Here is a 21,755-nt window from a genome sequence, read left to right as displayed (position 1 = left end):
TATATATATATATATATATATATTCCGTGATGTTTTTTAAACAATAAATACAAACATCTTGAGTTTTTTATAGTTACCCACTTCACATTTTTTCTGAGCTCTGATGGAATAAATGCTGAAACCCTACATAATGCTTTTAAAAGGCTTAATTCCACTTAGGACACCCACCAACCCCCAGCCTATAGTATTATAGTGAATTTCCACCTGCTCTAAGCCTATGAATAACATATGCACAAGACATTTTATCTCCAGACCTTACAGTTATCTCAGTGTTAACTCCATAACTTGCCCAAGGTCACATAGGTAGTAATTGCAGAGATGGGATGGGCACCTAGCTCTTTTTTACTCTAGAAAGCTCCTCTTTCAGTTATCCATATAGGTAAAGTGAAGAGATTAATGCATGGCTTTATTATTATTACTACTACTACTACTACTATTATTATTATTATTATTATTATTATTATTATTATTATTACTATTGCCTGTTTCTGCAGTAGCATCTTGGTAATACACCCAGACGACTTGGCACTTATTTAGATCCAGACACCTGAGGTAGATTTAGGTGCAATCCAAAGAAGCCACAACTTAGAAAAGAAAAACACGATGAGGACAGCCCGGGTGGCTCAGCGGTTTAGTGCCGCCTTCAGCCTAGGGTATGATCCAGAGACCCGGGATCGAGTCCCATGTCAGGCTCCCTGCACGGAGCCTTTCTCCCTCTGCCTATGTCTCTGCCTCTCTCTCTCTCTCTGTCTCTCATGAATAAATAAATAAAATCTTAAAAAAAAAAAAACAAAGAAAAACAGGATGAAAATGCTCATGAGAGGAGGATGAGTGTCTTTGTGGCAGGGAGGAAGCACTATTCTTAGATTCTTTGTTCTTTGGGAAGGCTTTGCCTCTGTAAATTTCATGAGGATTAAGAATCAAACAATCCCCTGAAACTGTAGGCTATCCAAATGCCACACTCACGGAATTATTCAGCTCTCTTTCAATTTTATCAATTTAGAACCAATTCTACGTGGAATTAAAACTTGCATTTCTTTCTTATTGTCTATTTCTGAAACATAACATTGAAATGAACATGGGCAAACATTAGTTCAAAGCAGAATGAATACAAATAAATTTTTAATAAAAAATTAAATGTTTTATTTAAGTATGTTTCCCCAATACCTTATTAAGATAATTTCCACTTAAGACATGTTATACCTCAAAGGATTGGCATGATGGAGGGATTCGCATTTCTGAGTAGTATGTTAGTGTAACTTTAAAAAGAAAAGTGTCTTAGCCAGATTATGGTGGACTTTGGGCTGTATCAAGTGACCAGTCCCAAAGGGTCCTCAGTTTTCTATGTAGTTACCTTGGAAAAAGGTAAAGGAAGCTGCTCTAAACAGTGGTTAGATATCTCTAAGAGAGCCCCATTACCTACCAAAAGGATACATAAAAAGGATTTATTTTGGCTTTATACTGAAATTTTATTGTTTCTAAAACTGAACTGCTTGTAGAGATGAGAGACCATCTATTTGGGCTATAAGCTAATATGGTTTATATTATATTTTAATTTATAATATATGAAATATTATATTTAAATGAAATATAAAGATATCACTTTTTAAACAAGGGAAGATTGCCAAAGGTAGAATAAAATAGTATGGATTTTAATGTAAGAGAAATAAAAGGAACTCTAAACAGAATATTCCAAAGATATTTGAGGTATCATTTAAAGTTGCCACAAGGATTGTTAGGTCAGATAAAAGAGTGGGTTCATAAACTTACTTCCTACCTTGTGAAGGTAGTACTTCCTTTATTTGCCTTAAACTTAGTTTTCAGGCTCTAGAAGATGCGCCCTAGATTTGGCATTTTCCCCCAAACATACTCATACTGACTTTGATCACTCACCTTCTGTGCTTCCATCTTTGCTGAGTAAAGGATAATAGTCTGTGTTCTTATGTAATAATGAATATTTAGTGAATGTTTACTGTATATGCTAGGTTGTTGTATAAGCATTTTACTTATATTTCCTCCTGTTTCAGCACACAGTTCTATGAACTGTCTCCTTCCCTGGGTCTCTGTCACACACACACACCTCAGCATATATACCAAGTATGAGTCTAGAGGAACACAGCTGGTGGGGATGAGGGAGCTCCCTTAAGTTTATTCTTTACCATTGAGCTCAAATAACATTCTACCTCTGATGACACTTTTTAACCCCTTCCCCTGAATCCTCATCCTATTTCCCAATTCAGAAACTAGGTCTTCTCACCAAAGGTAAAATGCTCTGGACAACTAGAGGGTGATTTTTATTCCCTCTATGATGTGGAATTAATTTCACATCATTCCTCTATGTTCAGAGAATCATCATTAACCTCTTTTCCTATAGTACCTAAATGGATGTGAAAGAAGATGGGATTAGAGGAAGAGAGTATAGCAACAGCCTTTTCTTGTATGGGTGCTACAAAGTTAAGATGACAGCAAAATATCTCAGATTGTCTAACAGAGGTATGTGGGATGGATAGGAGAGCCCATGTGACTTCTGTGATATCGTGAGTAGGGCAAGGAGAAAGCAAAGATCCTTGCTGGAAGAAGCCGCAGGTGGTGGTGGCTCTAGAAGAAATTGCCAGATCAATATAGATAACTACAGGCAGAGAAAGGCCCAGCAAGGGTATCAGTGAGAGGCTCTGCCATCCATGACCTCCTGCTCGTCCTCTCCACAGAAACTCCCGTCCTGAGCCCCTCTAGTCTTCATCTTGCTGAAGACCTTTCTGCTGACCAAACAAACCATTGCTGGTGAGTTAAAGAGGGGGTGATGGGGTGATAGGGTTGGGGTGGGCCTGGATCCTGCCAATTCTCCCATCATGTTCTAAGTTGGGACTCAGAGTATGCACCCTACAGAAAGTCATTGCATCATACATGATGATTAGGTCCCATGAACTCATAGAAATCCTAGACAAAATGCTTAGGCCTCAGAATCTAATTATTGTACTGTGGGCAAGTGTATATAACATTAATTTACAACCTCCAACAGGTTGCCTAAAGTCTAAACTGTTTTTTTTTTTTTTTTTGTTTTTTGTTTTTGTTTTTGTTTTTTAGGAATTCAGCAGATTCTCTTTATTTTGTAGTATACTTCTTCCATAGTAATAAGAGGTATTTGATATATTCTTTTGGTCAAAATTCCAGTGCCCTTGATAGAAAAACACCATTTAAGACTGTTTAAAAGAACAGTTCTTCTAAAACAACCATATTATGACAGCTAACCTCAAATAACGATGTGTAATATTATACAGCAATTGAGAACATTCTTGGAGGTTGGCATTAGAGAGAGCAGGCTCTGCAGTGTTCAGACTGTGTAGTCTTTCTTTTAAAGATTTGGAGAGAGCACAAGGAGGGGTGGGGGCGGGTTGAGGGAGGAAGGCAGAGGGAGAATCTTATAAGCAGACCCCCTGCTGAGCAAGGAGCCTGAGGTGGGGCTCAATCCCACAACCCATGAAATCATGACCTGAGCTGAAACCAAGAGTCTGACACATAACTGACTAAGCCACCACCCAGGCGCACCCAGGCTGTGTAGCAGTTATCTGAGCTTCAGTTTTCTCATCAGTAAAACCAATAATCTATAGTCCTGACTTGGTAGGGTTTTTGTAAAGACTAAATGAAACCATCTCTATTTAATTTAGTACCATGCTTGGTCTTCTATAATTGTTTTATGATAAATAGCTAATAAATAAATATATAAATGAATAATAACACTGCAGCACATTGTGGAATGCTTCAGTAAACTGTTTTCAGGATTATATTAATCCTTATTAGTTGACAAAATGTGTGGAATTATTACAACTCAATGCTCATCAAAGAACTATGGGGAAGTGTAAAAGCATTTGCAGACTTCTCTGATGCCAGTTTCTGTGGCTGTAAACAAATTCCAGGGAAATTGTTTTTTATTGTTGATGTTCTAATTTGGATGAGACCAAGCTAGACGTTGAAAGGAGAAATGGCAGAATTAATTTATAGCCATTTAAAAAATGAATTGAGCCAGTACTATTTCTATCTCATTTTGTTACCAGGATTTTCAGTACTCAAGACCAGGGTCAATTCCTAGCGGCTGAAGAAGATTTAGCAGCAACATGAGCATCCATCAATCACCCATGTAATATTGTGATTTATAAGAAATATATATTTGGTCATTCAGTTGACCAAAAATATTATTTCCCATATATATATTCAGCGACAGTTACTGATTCAGGCTCCCTAACCCTTGGAATTTCCTAAGTATTCCCAGTGATGAAGGAATCTATTGCTAACGTTAACAAGATGACTTTTGGGTCCCACTTAAGAACCAGCCTTGTAATTAGAGGGTTACAAATTTCAATCCCACCCCTGGCGTCTAGGAAGGAGAGAGGGACTGGAGGTTGAATCCGTTGCCAATGGTCAATGATTTATTCAGTCGTGCCTATGTAATGAAGTCTCCATAAAATCCAAAAGGACCTTCCTGGAGAGCTCCCATGTTGGTGAATATGTGGAGGTGCAAAGAGGGTAGAAGTTCTGTGCCTTTTCCTGACCTTATGCATCTCTTTCATCTGGCTATTATATAATTTTATTATATATATATGTGTGTGTGTATATATATATAATATATATAATTATATATATATAATTTCTCATAAACCAGTAATCTAGTAAGTAAAATGTTTCCCTGAGTTCTGTGAGCCACCCTAGCAAATTAATTGAACCCAAGGAGGAGGTTGTGGGAATCTCTGATATACAGCCAGTTGGTCAGAAGTAAGGGTAACAACCTGGGCTTATGACTGGTGTCTGCAACCCAAGGAGGGGGTTGTTGGAATCCCTAATCTATAGCTAATTGTTTAGAAGCACAGGCTTGCAACTGGCATCTGAAATGGGGTGTGGGGAGCACTCTTGTAGGACTGAGCCCTTAATGTGTGGAATCTGATGCCATCTCCAGATAAATACTGTCAGAATTGAACTGGGTTCTTGGACACCCTGCTGTTGTCTGAGCATTGCTTTTGTTGGTGTGGGGACCCCTCCACCCCCACCCTGCCAACCTTCCATTCATATACGTTGGAATTGGGTTCAGAACCTATTGAGTTTGGTATCAGTGAAGTGGGATTTTTCTAGAATGGCCTTGGCTCACAGAGAAGAAGAAGGGTGAAAGGACAGGGGATGAGGAACCTTTGATTTCTTTTTTTCTTTGGGAAGAAAAAGAGTGAAAGGACAGGGGATGAGGAAACTTTGATTTCTGGGTGGCCACTCGGTCACCCATGGTATGGAGCAGCAACTGTGCTGTGCTTAGTTACTAAAAGTAAAGGTTACTAATGGTGAAAGTTATCAGGAATTTAAAGATGGATCCAACTCTTGCGGTTGGTTCACTTGATGCATAAGGAAATGCAAAGTCTATGAAAAAGGCAAAATCATCTACCTCTTGGTTATTGTTATCTGTAATGGCTAAACTAAAAGTAAAAGAGACTGTCTGGTCAGACCTTGATGCTAGACCAAGCTCAGATTTCTGTGAGTCTGTGTGTAGGCTACTGGCCTCAAGGCCACTCAACAAGGGGGAAATTATGCAGGGGCAGCAAAAAGTACTTCTAAGACTTCTGGTTACCAAGTAGGTAGTCAATAGGGAGCAACAGCAAAACCAAGAAACCATTGAAACCAGAGGGTATAGTATGAAGGAATTGTTTCATTTTGTGGATGAGTATCAGTAACTTCATGAGGAATCTTTACTGAAGGGGATTGTGAGAGTGAGTTGGGGGCTATGCCTGGTTTTGAATGCTGCAGAGCGAAAGAGCATGTTTGGGTTGATATGGGACAAATGTCTCACTATGGAAAAATCACAGATGGCCATACGTGATCCATACATATAGGAGGTTATTCCAGAGGGAGCAGCCAGCCTAGAGGACTGGATAAAAGCCATGGAAAGGTCTGGTTACCCTGAGAAGGGAGACTGCCCAATTTTCCCTATAAATGTCAAAGTGGAACATCCCTAATGAAGCCAATGATAATGTTCTGTATGTAAGCCATGTGGGATTGGTTTTATGAAGATTAGGATATTCACCCCCTGAATATGTCCATTACCCACATCATGATAAATGCTGTGATTAAGAGGGTCCTCCCCACATGAGCACCCCATATAACCTTATTGTTGCAAAACAGAAAAACAGGGAATCTTTATCAAATGTGCTAAGCTTCCCCGCCTTGGTCTTACAGATGCTAATAAAAGCATCAGGTTATTTAATAAGAAAATGGGGAAAACCAAGGGGAGAGTTAAGGGACTGTTTGCAAGAAGGTAAAAATTTCTAGAAGGTTATTAAGAAATACATTAACAAAGCAAATATAGAAAGGGACAAAACAAAGGAATCAGAAAGAGGAGAGTGGTGGGACTTGTCCCTGCAGGGTGGAAATCTTTAGATGGTTACTAGAGAATGGGATGAATAAAGAACACATTGATGGGGTATAAACAAAAGTTTTCATGCAGCATAACCTAAGGTTTGTGGGCCAGTGGGACCCAGTATTGGTCACCCACCATTAAAGGACCCCAAACAATTCTGCTGTATTTACCTCTGTCTGGGAAATTTTAAAAACTGGAAGGTAGAGATTACTATGAGAAAATGGACCAGCAGTCACCTGGAGCAGTGGTCAGGCAGATGAATCAAAGATTCCTAAAGGAGCCAGGGTCTCTTGGGTTGACCCCTCACTGAGGACCTTTTGTGCAAGAGTGGGTAAAATGGGCAGTGGGTGGAGAAGAGAAGTTTCCGGGACAGTGTCCATTGGCCTGGCTGTATGATCAGATTAGAAAGGCAATAGAAACCTGAGTACTAAAGGTGTGCCCATATAAGACATAACCCTATGGAAATCACTCTGAACATTTGAAAGGTGTATTAGAGAAGAAGCCTATAAGAAGAATGCCCTTCCAAGTTTGGAAGGCGATTGAAATTGATAAGTAGATATCCCTGTATGCTCCCTTGAGATGGCTGACTGGTCCATGAAATGAGTAGACAGGAGGGTCTGCAGTAGTGCAAAGATGGGCTGAAACCAGACACATTGTTCTTGCACCCTCTGAAGCACAAAATACCAATAAGAGCTGCTCTATCTACCAACAAGAGAGATGGAGACTGTGGATGGCTATGTGGTAGATTCCCTGGGGAGAAGGTCCTGAATGTAGCTGGCAAGTGAGATTGATGCTGGTGGCCTTTGGGGGCTACCAGTGGGTCCTGACAGGAGTATTCGCTGCCTCCAGACTGGGCTTTGCTTCCCTGATATTAGATGCAAATGCTCAAAATACTACAAAAGAACAGGAGCAGAAGATATTACATGGATTTGGATTACTGACCATCACTTCTTCAGACTGAGGAACCCATTTTACAGCCCATAATATCCAACAATGGGCAGAGAGATAAATTTGATAGAGAATTGGAGTGGTTGACATAACCAATGACTGAAACATTGGTTATTGAAAACAGGAAGAAAAAGGCCTGAAGGACTGGCTCACAAGTCTTCACCAGTGTGTGCTCACCCTCAATATGAGGAGTCCTGAAGGTGTGGCCCCACGAGGTAGCTGCTTTTTTTCTGGTGGATCTGGGCAAGAGGGGGAAGGGAAGCTGCTATATTCTTTCTTCCTCACATCACCTCAACTTTCGTTTTGTTTGTTTTGCCCTCCTGCTAGATGCACTGGTCCTTGTAGTTACAAGGGCTAGAAGCAGGGAGGATTGCTGAGCCGGAAACTGTAACTATGTTTTTAACCTTTATGTCACAATTCCTGAGAGCCCCATGGGATAGGATGTACCTTCACTCCCTCTGCCAAATTGGGATTAATTCAGCCATATTGCTTGTGATAAAAGTAGCTCACTACTCAGTGCGCCAGAGTGACCTTGCGTTGTGTGATCAGGAATGGACTGAGGGAGAGGGTCTTGCTAGTGACTTTGCTGCCCCTGATCTAGACCGGCATGGTGGACTGGGTAGTTAGTTACTAAGGACTGAATGAGGGTCTAGTAATGTGCCAGCATCTTTTTGTTTTGTTTTGTTTTTTTGTTTTAGATGATTCATTTATTTATTTGAGAGAGAGAGAGAGAGAGAGCGCCCGCACACGCACATGTGCATGAGCAGTGGAGAGGGGCACAGGGAGAGGAAGAAGCAGACTCTCCTCCAAGCAGGGACCCCCAATGTGGGGCTTGATCCCAGGACTCTGAGATCATGACCCAAGCCAAAGGCAGATGCTCAACGACTGAAACACCCAGGTGCTCCCCTGTGCCAGTATCTTTTGACTGCTATGATTGTTTTGGCATTAGGGGGATATGTGTGTGAAGACCAGGAGGTGGGCTGTGATATTGTTGATTTATAAAAAAATATATATTTGCTTTTCATCCATAGTTCCTGGTTCACAGCTCCCCAAAGCCCTGGAAATTCCTAAATATGGAGAGTGACAAAGGTTATGTTATGTTATGTTATGTTATGTTATGAAGTATATTTTGTTATGTTAATGAAGTATATTTTGGTCACCATCTAAGGATGGCTGCTGGTTGCCAAGGGAACAAACCATGTGATTAGGGGGTGGCAACTTTTAGTCCTACCTCCAAGCCTCCACAGAAAGGAGAAGGGCTGGAGGCTGAACCAATTGCCAGTGGTCAATGATGTAATCAATAATGCTTATGTGATGAAGCCTCCATAAAAAAACCCAAAAAGATGGGGTTTGGAGAGCTGGGAGAGTGACATGCCTGGAGAGGGCATGGAAGCTCTGCTCCCTTTTCTAGTACCTTGCCCAGGCATCTCTCCACCTTTGGCTGTTCCTGAGTTATATTCTTTTATAATAAACTAGTAAGCTAGGTAAGGAGAATATTTCTCTTGCGTTCAGTGAGCCACTCTAGCAAATTACTTGAACCCGAGGAGGGGGTCATGGGAACCTCTGATTTATAGCCAGTTGGTCAGAAGTATAGGTAACAACCCAGACTTATGCCTGGTATTTGAAACCCAAAAAGGGTGTCATTGGAACTCCCAACAGCCAGTCAGTCAGAAGCACAGGTAATAATTTGGGCTTGCAAATGGCATCTGAGTCAGTGAGGACCAAGGGAGGGGACAGTCTGGAATCTGATACTATCCTCTGGGTAAATAGCATCAGAATTGCTTCCTCTTGGGGGGACTACACCCCACCCCGCACCTCCCACACATCAGAATTGTGGGCCATGTTCTGAATTTACACATTCATAATAGCTACTGTATTATATTTCAGAGCAAAGAGCGATTCACTTGTCTGCTGATGATGTTTCAAAATAATTCCACAAGTGGCCTGGTAGAAGTCATTATCATAAATATTCAATGAAGTCACTTAATGAAGATTATTTTGAAGTAGCAATCCAAATTTTAATTTTAATGCAGTTTCTTCTGCAGGGCTAGAAAAGTGCCTTGAATTTAAAATTTCTTAGCTTTTGTTTTGTTTTGTTTTTAAAGATTTATTTGTTTATCTTTGAGAAAGAGAGTGTGTGAGCCTGGGGCAGAAGGGGGGGGGGAGGGAGAGGCAGAGAGGGAGGGAGACAGAAATTTAGGAGACTCCATGCTGAGCTCAGAGGCCAACATGGCTCAATCTCACAACCCTGAGACCATTACCAACATTTAATAATATGGGGAAATGTGCAGAAAACATGTACAGAAAAATCCTCAAACTCAAGAGTTGCAAGCTTAACTGACTGAGCCACCCAGGTGCCCCAGCGGCTCAGGTCATAATCTCGGAGTCATGAGATCAAGTCTTGTATCAGGCTTTGAGCTCAGTATGAAGTCTCCTTGGGTTCTCTCTCTCCCTCTCCTTCTGCGCCTCTCCTGTTTGAGCTCTCTTTCTCTAACATAAATAAGTATTTTAAAAAATAAAATAAATACATAAAATATATTGTTAGTATAGTTAACATGACGTATGTAGGTTTTCTAATTAAAGGTGCAGTCCTGGCACAAGGGCAAACAAATAGATTATTAGAAGTTTAAGAGTATAGAAGCAGATGTTCTATATATATATATATATATATATATATATATATATATATACACACACACACATATACCCACACACACACATATATATTTATTTATGGACATATGTATATATGAATATATATGTGTGTATATATATGAATTTAGTATATGAAAATCGATAACTTTCTGAAAAAATTGCAATGCATCCTATAGTAAAACAAGTTCTCAGTGAAAGAAAGAAATGTCAAAAAATAAAAAAAAAAAAAAGAAACTACAAGTAAAAGAAAATATGACAATTTTTATGACCTGGGGATAAATGTGTAAGTATAAAACCAAAAGGAGAATCATAAAGGAACATATTTATAAATTTACTTAAAGATCTGTAAACTTCAATGGGATAAACACATAAAATACAAATGCAAACAGCAAACAATGGAAAAGCATAGGATATAACAATTATATTAGAAAAAGGATAATATCCTTATATATATTTTTAAAGATTTTATTTATTTATTCATGAGAGACAGAGAGAGAGAGGCAGAGACACAGGCAGAGGGAGAAGCAGGCTCCATGCAGGAGCCTGACGTGGGACTCGATCCCGGGTCTCCAGGACCACACCCTGGGCTGAAGGCACCGCTAAACCGCTGTGCCACCTGAGCTGCCCCATAATATCTTTATATTAAAAAAAAAAAAGTCTTGGGAATCAATAAGAAAAAGACAAATCCCTTCCTATTAGAACATGAATAAAAAAAGCAAAACCACAAATTTCAATAAATATGAAGTTTTCAATCTCACAAATAATAGGATAAATACAAATTTTATAAAGTGAAATTCCATTTTAAAGCAATTAGCAAAGACATTTGAAATGCTATTATTCATGGTTTTCTGGAATGGAAACTATCGCACAATTCTGGAGGTTTAAGTTGGTTCACCTTTTGTGAAGTGTTTTTGGTAAGGTATAAAATAAAGCTTGAAATATGCATAGTTGAGCGTCTTTATCAAAAAATTATCAGAGAAGTTTGCAAAGATTTTATACAAGTATGAGCACAACATTTCTTAGAATAAGAATGAAAAAAAAAACCCACAAATGTCTAAAGAGATCAATAATTTTAAAAATCATGATACATTTCTACTGGATACCTACTATGTATAAAACCCAGTGTGAGGTACTTAAGTAATTTACAAAATCATGCTACCATTAAAAATTATGTTTTTGAAGAGTATTTAATAATATGGGGAAATGTGCAGAATAATATGAGGGAAAAGAAAAAAAAACTCAAACTCTATCTATAGCAAGATCTAAAAGCCTGAAAGGAAATACACCAGATGGGGACTGTGAGGAATCTGAGTGATGAAAATGTAGGTGATTTTACTTTTTTCTTTCTTTTTTTTCTTGCATTTCATCAATCTCAGTAAAAATACTATGTTAAAGTAATTTAATCTGTAGTAAAAAAAAATTAGTGGTGATGTAAAATGGAATGTCAATATAAAAATGGCTGTATTTATACCTACTTATGTTAAATGATAATAACTATAACAAACTTACCCTGACCTGTTTTATGAATTTTTTTCTTTAAACAGATTCATGTTGAGAGCCTGTGTTCTTGCCAGGTCCTGTTTTAGGTCTTAAAGATACTGCAGTGATGTAGTGAACAGGAGAGAAAATCACTAGCAGTTAAGCGGGGGTAGGGGTCTGGGGCCATGGGAAAAGAGAGAGTTAATGTTCTAGCTCTCTCTTTCTGGGAAGAAATGCTAGCAGTGTGTGTGTGTGTGTGTGTGTGTGTGTGTGTGTGTGTGTGTGTCTGTTTGGTGGGGGGAGAGGGTACCTTTTCTGTGCACTCCTGTGAGCATGCAGTTCGAAACCTACCCCTTAATTTTGACATTCTCTGAGGTGAGCATGCTCAGCCAACTCCACTCACCAAGCTGGAGACACACTGGAAACTTCTGCTGGCACTTTTGTTGTATATGGCATGAATGAATCAGCATTGATATCCTGACTTTAAGAAGCCAGTATACCAATGAAAGCTCTGTGCTCAGAGTTCTGGGTGATCCACATGGCTGAAGGGATGGAAGAGAGGGGCTTGGCCCAGCAGATCTTACATTCAGAAAACACTAACTGAACTTAGTTTTAGTAAAACTCAATTTACAATAATCTGATGCCTGAGGTCACTTTGCATAGGATGCAGGATTTATTTGTTTATTGGTTCATAAACATCGGTTAGTTTCCTTACTAGCATAAGGCTGAGAAAGGTAAAGGGGGAGGATAGTCCTTAATGTTGTTTACCATCTACCTTTAAAAAAACTTTCAACAATTTTAGAGTAAAACTTAAAAAGAAAAAAGTTTTTTAAAGTATAAAGTGGCAAGCATCAGGCATGCTTTGTCTTAGGAGTACACACCAAACACACATATGTGAAAACTCGGAACAGTTTACTAACAAACAGCCAGCCGGGCAGTATAGTAGACAGAGAGTTTCTGGAGATAGTCATTATAATAATACTTGCTGGGTACTCATTTAAATAAGATGCCCTGCTGCACATTAACTACCAAGAAAAGCCACGCGCAGGCCAGTTGTTTTAAGGTAGGGCCCCGAAACACAGAAGTCTATGCTCTGCAACCAGTTGAGATGGACTAAATTGTTGCTGAGCTGTTTTTCAAGACAGCCACGTATGTGTGGCACAACTATTTTGGAAGCTTTAGGGGAGATTTCCAGCCACTTACATTCACTGATGATTTCCAGGGAGGGTAGGAAGTACTCGTCACAGACAATAGACAGGGCCACGAACATGTAAAGGATAATTAGGAAGTAGATCACGATGCCTCCATCTGTGCGCTCCTGTTTTGTGAAAAACCCTTCAGGAAATTCCAGTGATGGAGAAATAACACATTGGGTGCTATTTCCTGGTAAGGAAAAGAAGGTGAAAATTTGAAGTATGCTTGTGTCACTTGTTCCAAGGCCATGAAGAGAAATTCCTTAAGAAAACGCTAAGTATGCAGTAACTGGGTGGCATTTTAAGAACCCTGGTGAAAATGTATAAATGATGTAGAGCTTTGCAGAGCTTTTAAAAAAAATAATCTTTGGAGCCCAAAAAGGAGCTTTAATGAAATAAGCTGATGATAGTAAAAGAATTAGAAAAAAGAAAATCATGAGATCCCTCTTCCTTGTCTGCTTTATTTCAAAAAGGGAATTCTGAATCCCTCCTCCTCCTCAAAGAGAAACTATATCTCTGATGAGAAAGATTCCTACTATCCGTACAATTTCATTTTCCCATTTCAGAGCCCAGGCTGTCCACAGGCCTGTGAAGAATCCTCCACTGTAGCAGAGAGAATTTCTAAGACGAAAGAAGATTCTCTTTCATGATAAAGTCTCCAACAATAAAAAACTGGAGACTTGCCTGCTTCATGATGTCTATGAATGATTTCTGAGCTATCTTTGAGAACTTACTCGAAGGATCAAAAGTCTTTGATATTATTCCAAATGCTTAAAATCAGAGGAGCGAGCATAAGCCCAAGTGAGTCAAGTGAGATCTCCCTCTCTTTGTCCCTTCGTCCCTCCCTCTGTGGCAGCAGCAGGGGGGGCAGCTGACCCCAGTGTCCACCTACCTGTGGCCCTTGGGACACGCTGGAGCAGAGAGGCACCTGGAGGAGGCAAGTGTGCAGTAGCCCAGAGGATGGCGAGGAGCAGAGCTCTTCTTGCCCACCGCTGGCCCCCTTCCGCCTGCATTTCTGCTCTTACTGCAGTGTGCTGCTTTGGGAAGGGGTGAAAGGGAGGAATAAGCTGGATCATGTGAGGAGTCTCCTTCCTGCTCACTGCCCTGCCCAGGACACATCTCAGCAAGGCCTGTGCAGGAGGGAGGGTGAAAAGAGCCAGACAAGCTTCTCTGATTAGGAGCCCCAAGCTCCAGAGAGGCTGGGGGAGCTGGGGAGCAGAGCAGAAGATTCATGTGATACAGCTGTAGTAGTCCCCGAGGGCAGATCCAGGCAGCTTGCTCTTTAAGGCATGGTTTGATTTACTGGTCTTCATAGTAGCTGTGATTTTGACTTTCTCTAGATTTGGACTGACCTCAGTTTGCAACTTCCTCCATTTCGCCCTCTCCAGCCCTCCCTCCCTCCGAGAAGTTGCTGCGGCTGGTGTATGTGAATTCTTTGACTAGATTGGCATGTTTTTATGTTTCTTTTGGGCCTCTCCTCTTCGGTTAGGGCTAGAGGCAAAAAGGTAACTTTGGAGGCTGTTGCAATAATCTAGTGGAGAAATGACGAGGGCTTGAACCAGAGCTGTAGCGGTGGGGCTGGAAAGAAGCAGACAGCCTTAAGAACTGCAGTGGAGACATGGTGGATGCTCTTTGATCATTGGTTAGCTGTACTCTCTGCCAGAGGTTCTGAAATACAAATTCAGCAAGCCCGGGAGGGCTAAATACCACTATCTTGCCTACCCCAGCATGTAGTTCGCTTGCCACAGCATTGAGAATTTGGGGGCAGTGAAGTAACCTGTGCCTAATAGCACAGATTCTGGAGCCAGACTATAGTATGAGTCCTAAGCGCTGCTGATACTAGCTGTGTGTCCTTGGGCATGTTATTTAACCTCTCTGCTCCTCAGTTCTATTATCTGTAAAAAAGGGAAGGTTAGTGCTACCTCACCTCTGTGGTGAGGATTACAGAGATGAATGCATGCAATCCCCCAGAGCAGCCTCTGCCGCGTGGTCAGTGTTATCTATTTATCATCTATCTATATTATTATTAACGTGTTACTCTTGATTAAGATAAAAGCTTCTTGGCCAAAGGATTTCTTTTTTTAAGTTTTGCAACTCTCGTGGTTCCTTTGCTTTGCGGAAAAAGCATAAAAATTGATGTGCTTGCTAAGTTTTAGATTTAGAAACTGGGTTTTTCTGGTGGAAAAGAGTTAAGTTGCTTCCGGATGTTTATGATCTTTGGTTGGTAACAATTCCCAAATGCCCTTTTGTTTTGCTGGGAATTGGTAGCCATTATAAACCTTTCTGAAATTGTCATTTCTAGGAACTGTCTATCCACATGTGTGGTGTGGTTGTGAGGTTGGGATGATGAGTCAGCAAACTGTAGCCCAAAACAGAGCAAATTCTCAGCAAGCAGCACCGACCCAACCCCCACAGAAGGTGGCGCCCTGGGCCACTGAACCGTGGCCTCAGGGCCTGCAGTGGCTGGGGCCAGGGTAGGAACCACTTTTGTGCGGAGTGGATGTGTCACATGAGCCTTTCCTCTCCAAAATGCAGTAGTTCAACCAATTAATAAAAGTGAACATTATAAACAAAATAGCACAAAAATTCAAATCAACAGTAAATATTTCTAATGGCCAATATTAATCCAGGAAACAGCAAACATCTGAAGATACAAGCCAGTTATAATGGAATAGGAGTGCCTTACACATAGTAGGTACTTTTATTTATTTTTAAAAGATTTTATTTATTTATTTGAGAGAGCAAGCAGAGGGAGAGGTAGAGACAGAGGGAGAAGCAGACTCCCAGCTGAGCCGGGGGCCTGATGCAGGGCTTGATCCCAGGACTCTGGGATGGTGAACTGAGCTGAAGGCAGACACTTAACAACTGAGCCACTCAGGCCCCCTCATAGTAGGTACTTAATAAACATTTGTGGATTGATTACATTATAATGGTTCTTGAAAACACATTCCCAGAACACATGTGTACTTGCTCCGAACAAAGTCAAAACCAAATATGAATTTACCAAGGACATTAGGAGGTTAATTAGATCCGCCTTATACATTTATTGCTCACTTTGCAAAAGTATCTTATAAAGTTTTTTTTATTGTAAAATCACAGATAAAGCCACACAAAATAAATGTACACTTTGCTGTCATATTATTATTGTAATTTTCTAAGATGGATTCACTTGTAAACACTTCAAATCAAGAAATAGAACTTTCCCAGCCACCCTAGAAGTCCCTGCATGTGCCTCAATCCCATCTCCTGGAAAGTAAACAGCTCCCGACTTCCATAGTGGTCACTTCCGTGTGAGTGTATTTTTAATAGTTTATTACCCACATCTAAATGGGGGCATCTTTAGGACACTATAGATTAGCCTTAGAAAAAAAGACTTTTAAGGTGCTTTTAGTTTACAGATTTCTCCTTCTTCTCTCTCTCATTCTCTCTCTTTCTGTTTTTTCTTTCTTTTTTATAATTTATCTGTTGGAAGACGCCAGGACACTTGATCTGCAGTTTCCCAGAGTTCTGATTTTGTTGAGTGTGTCCGATGGCATAGCTCAACATGTTCCTCTTTTCCCTCTTTTTTTGTTAATTGGCGGCTGGAGGCAGAGGCTTGATCAGACTGGGTTTTCTGACCCACTGGCAAGACCAAAGTGGGTGAGTGGTGTGACCTTTCCTCAGAAAGCACACAAGGTCCGCACCTGTCTTTCCTTTTGTGATGTTAGCACCATTCCTTCTTTTGAGGTCACAAAACGGTCATGCTCTAATTCTATCTATAATTTTTTCTTCACTTATTACTTGCAATGTTTTACAGTGAGATGATTTCTATCATCTACTCTTTGGGTACCCAGTTTAGATGGAAAAGATAAGGTATGTACTTGATCCTTTTCCTCTACTTATCAGTTCTCAAGTTAATTGGTTCTCAATTTTTTCCAAAATAACGAACTATATTTTAAAAACGATTATGAGTCAATGTATTAAAATATATATTATATATATATAATATATATATTTTAAAGATTTCATTCATTTATTCATGAGAGAGACACACACACAGAGGCATCCTCCATGCAAGGAACCCGACGTGGGACTCAATCCCGGGACTCCAGGATCACGACCTGGGCCGAAGGCAGGTGCCAAACTGCTGAGCCACCCAGGGATCCCCTGTATTTAAATATATTTGATGGCTTCCAATTGCAATGATTATCCTTTTTGAATTTTAAATCATCTCATCTTTAGCTGGTGGGAACCTTATGTCTAGGTTGAGTTCTGAGAGCCTTTGACATGACCTTAATAGTTTTTGATAGCTTTCTTATTATCTGATATAAAAGAGATGTTCTGGGCTCATCTTAAACATAAAACCAGTCATTTCTCCAAAATACTCCTTTATTTTTTTAAGTGGAAAGAACATCCATATCATGATCTAAGAATCTGGGTGGCTAAGGATGCTCATTGTTGCTGGATTGCTCATTATTTGTAGTTCCCCTGTCTCCCCCACCCCAATATCTCTTAATAAAATACCTCATGAGTTCATACTCATACTTCCCATTCAAGGGTCCTGGATGATAGAATTAGAATATCTGATATTTCATAATTACTTATTCACTGATCCTATATTACAAATATGAGTCTCAAATGATGACATAGATTCTACAACCACTAATATTAATTACTGAGAAGAATTAAAAATTTTTGTTCGTGCTCTTTCCATTCTTCCATTCCAGGAGCTATAGCCTATCTGCATTGCCTGGGCATATAGTCATTAAGTGGCTCCCTTTAAACCTCAACTTGTCTTGGTTGACTTGCCTGAAACTTATTTTCTAGTAGATGCCTTGGAAAAGCTCATGGGAATAGTGTTCCTTGAGTTCTTTCCTGTCAATAATGATTTCTCAATGGTCTTTATACTTGAAAGTCAGCTGTGCTGGATATAAAATCACTGGCTCATATTTTTTTCCCTTGAGTATCTTAAATATGTCACTTTGTTTCCTTGTGGCATAAAGCATTGTTGTTGACAAGCTGATAATTATATAATTTTCTTTCCCTTAAGTCGATTTCTTTTTTTTCCTAAATACCCAGAAGATTTTTTTTCTTTAACGTTTAGTAATTATACTAGAATATATCTATCAGAGTGTTGGTCATTTTAAGTCAGTATTCTTAGGTATATAATGTGGTCTTTCAATTGTAGTTTCAAATTTCTTTGTTTCAGGAAAGTTTTATTGAATTACAGTTTTTAGTATTCTGTTACCTTTCTTTGGATTTATTCTTTCAGGGACTTCCACTATTTCTATGTTGGATATTCTTTGAATATCTTCAATATTGTTACTTGGTCATAAATCTTTTCTATTTTTTTCTCACCTTTTTTTTCTCACTTCTTTTTGTTTTTTTCTCACTTCTTTTTGATTTAAAATTTTTTCTTCTTTTCTTTTTTGCATTTCATTTCTTTTAAGATATTATCTGCTGTGTTTACTGCTTCTGTGTTCCTTCTAGTTTCATACTCATTTTTTTCAAAAATTTTTCTTTTATATCCAGTATTTCCAGATTGCTACCACACCACATATCTGAGTTTTTTCTTTCTAATTTGATTTATGTTGTTCTTTTTATCTTATATGATTTTCTTCAAGCCTTCTAGATTCTAGTTGCAGTTTGATCTGTTGTGTGGGCATGTCTTCCTAGCATGCTTCCCGTTTTTGAAGCAGTGCTATTCTGCCCCTTATTCTCTTTTATTTTTATAGTAACTTTGTGTGGGATTTGACCTCTGTATCTTTATTTTTGTCATTTTTATGTGAAACTAATTTTTCCTGAACTTTAAGAAGAGGTGTTGTTCAGTGTAGCTTTTCTCAATTTGCAGAGATCGCTCTTCTATTGTTTTCTGGTGGTGTTCCAAATCTCTGAAATTTGCTGGCTCTGTACCCCATGCCTACTTGTATTGGGACCTCCTCTGTCCTTTTTTCCCCTGTTGTTGCTGTCCTGGTTAGCTTTTATTTCATGACTAGATGTTTCAATATGTAGTTTCAAATCTCTGTGTGTCAGCCTAATCCTGGAAGGGAGCCCTGCTTGATTGGTTTCGAGAGTTCATATGTATCAGACCTTCTTGTGACCCTTTGTACTCAACCACTGTTACACTGAGCTGAACCTTTTTTTGGTGTTTAACTGTTGGTTGCAAATAGTCCTATTGTATTTCATCCAATTTTTGTTGTTTTCTTGGGGTCTCCTGTTCTCAAGTTGGTCAGATTCCCTGGGCCTTTCCTGTACTTTCTCCTGCATACAAGCTGATTCTATGCATATTTGGTGGCATGAGGGCACTTTGTGTTTGGGGCTGGTGGTGATAAGCTCCTTACAACTTTCCGTTAAATGCTGTTAATGGATCTTTGCTACCTAGTTTCTTTGTTTCTATGTGGAGATTCGGAAAGATTGAGAAACCGTGCCACTCCTGTCTCCGTCTTGAAAAACCTTTTCTTTTTTAACCAAAGGAATCCATAGCTGTATTTTTTTAACCAGAACTTTTTTTTAGTACATTGAACATATGCTTATACTTGATAAAGATTCTATTTACATACAACCAGTGGGAAACTCATCTATTATGTAAAGTTGCATACAGCTAAACTGTTACTGAGGTTCATGCTGTGCAAACAAAACAAAACTGAACCCACTGGGTGTTGACTCTTGGTATTTTGACTTTACTTCCTAGGGTTTCCTCACGCCCATTTAAAATAAAAGGACTGAACTAGATAACTTCTTAATTCTTCTTATTAATATTTTGCTGGTATTCAACAGTATTAGACTCTGAGTAGCGGTTTGTATCAAAATGGAAATTAAAATGAATAAACAAATAGGGAATCTCTAGAACAAGCCATCTCTTGAAATAACCAAGTAAGTAACCCATTAAAGTCAGTGCAGAGGTGGTTATTGAGCTATGGTCAAGTTATAGATTAGTAGCCATCCTTCTTTTAAGGAGTAAAACAATCAGAATTACCTCCAGCTCTTCTTTGCTCACTGACCAACTTCAGTTTAACAGTCTTCTCTGAGATACTTGGAACTCTGCTGAGTAAGACAGCAGCAGTTGTGCTTGAGAATCAAAGCTAACAGTCATGTGTTTAGTAAACCTGAGGTATTCTTGTGCATCATGCAGTGCAATTCTCCTACCAATCCTAAAAGATGAAGAGGAGTTCTCACTGGCTGCTCAGTAGAAGTAGCTGGTGGCTTTTAGAATTACTGATGTTTTGGCACTTACCCATGAAATAAAATTTCTGGGCATGGCTCACGCACGGATACTTTAAAAAATTTCCCGGGTGATTCCAGGAGGGTTGAGAACTACTGGTACTGGGAAGGATATTGCTATCCTTGCTTTATAGATGATAGTTTGAACGACTGCATAAGATCTAAGGTTACATAGTTCCCATCTAAGTGACAGAGCCAAGATGTAGGCAAAGGTTTCTCTGATGTCAATGTACGTAACATCCTCACTTGCTGAGCCAGCTCCTAGAATGTAAGTTTTATGAAGGTAAACCCATACCTACCTAATTTCCTACTCCATTGCCGGTGTTCAACACAGTGTCAGGCACATGGTGGGAATCTAATAAATATTGTGGGAGGTGCGAATGAATGAACTACATAAGGAATTTCACAGTGGCTTTTCCTTGAAAACATCCCTGGGCCCCCATAAGAATGCACAGGATTTTTTGTCCCATCCAAATGCCATTGGCTCGGATGTCTGAGCATTTGTCTAAAGTGTCCCCTAAACGAGCAGCTCAATTAGCTCTCCAGCTCCACCTGCTGATGCTTCAAACACCGGCTCTCCAACTTCCTGTTGGAGGAAATATGGAAAAATCTACTGTTAGAAGCTCTTTGAAATCAGTCATTTCAAAAGGTTTTGATTCTCCTCCATAGAATGAAAGCTAGGGATGTTTTGCACCTCCTGCCTTTTAGTATCTGCACCGTTAAATGAAAGTTTTCACAGACTGCCCCTATTACTGTGAGGACAGAGGAGGAGAAAGAAGCAGTGGCTGAGGCTGTCCCCATATTCTGACTCCAGCTTGTTGATAGAACTTTTTATTATACATTATATAATATATATACACGTATTATATTTGCATATATAACATACATACAGAAAAGTGCATGTATTTTGCCATTGCCTTTTGCAGTTTAGACCTGCAGAATCATGCCCCATAGGTAACCCTTGTAAGGTGAGGGATTGAGTGTCACCATGTTCAGAGCAACCTGGGAAGGCCTGGGGGAGAGTGAGTGTTGAATGTGAGTGCATTGTTGCAAGGAGGCTTCAGTGGCTGCTTGCTTAGGCAAATAGCCCGGGAATCCTCAAGGCAAGGAACTTTCAGTTCAGTCTACCGAGAACGTTCATATTTTGTTTCCAACCATCACAAGAGCTGCCAGTTTGAGCCATAGCCATGCAGTTGAGTAGCATTCTACTCGGTTCACAGATTGACAAGGTGCCTGTTATCTTTCCCACTCCCTCATCCTCAGTGAGTTTATCAGCCAAAAATCAGGGTCGAGCATGGATGGGTTTAGGGTATGACTGAACATGGTCAATTTTCAACCCAGGTTGTCTCATTCACTGCTGTGTGGGTCCAACTCAGTGAACATTATTCAAAAACATTTTTGATTCCTAGAAGGCCTTCACAGTCTTCTCAAATTTTCTATTTTTCCCTCCTTTTATTGGAGGGCATATGTCAATTCTCTGAGTACTAGAGGGGAGTTCAAGTTTTTTAGATCGAATGTTACTTAAAAAAAACATTTTGGAGTGGAAATAATTTTAGATTATCCAAACCTCAGTTAAATCTCCCCTTCTTTGTTGTTTCTGAAATGTAGTAAGTGGGGGATAATACCACATGTTTTTTAGGCTGTGTGATTATAGACCTAGAGTATAAATATTTGTCCCTTTTCCCTCTGTGCTGCAATTCCACGAGACCACATTTTGTGTTATTAGAACTTGGCAGAGTGCTTAGCTCTCAATGAAGTCAAATGCATCCGGCAGGCCATCATCTAGGGGGAAAAGTGGTAAGGGATTTTCATTAGCTATATTTATGAAAATTGGAATTTTGTTTTTAGCTTGCTTTTTGATACTTGTTACTGTCACTTAATTTGTGGTA

At 39.6% G+C, this 21,755-nt stretch overlaps 1 protein-coding gene across 1 annotated transcript in view; it reads right to left on the bottom strand.

Annotated features, from left to right (window-relative positions):
• Positions 1–13,679, bottom strand: part of SLC24A5 (solute carrier family 24 member 5) — a 28,320-nt gene extending 14,641 nt beyond the window's left edge. The window contains exons 1-2 of the mRNA XM_077880415.1: positions 13,559–13,679; positions 12,677–12,856 (exon numbers count right to left, since the gene is read on the bottom strand). Of these exons, the coding sequence (XP_077736541.1) occupies positions 12,677–12,856; positions 13,559–13,679 (301 nt within the window). The remainder of the gene's footprint in view (positions 1–12,676; positions 12,857–13,558) is intronic.
• Positions 13,680–21,755: the final 8,076 nt, after the last annotated feature.

Source organism: Canis aureus, chromosome 32, assembly GCF_053574225.1.
Source record: "Canis aureus isolate CA01 chromosome 32, VMU_Caureus_v.1.0, whole genome shotgun sequence".
In the NCBI taxonomy this organism is placed as follows: domain Eukaryota; kingdom Metazoa; phylum Chordata; class Mammalia; order Carnivora; family Canidae; genus Canis; species Canis aureus.
Note: the sequence above shows the minus strand (reverse complement) of the source record. Positions and strands in the feature narration are given on the sequence as shown.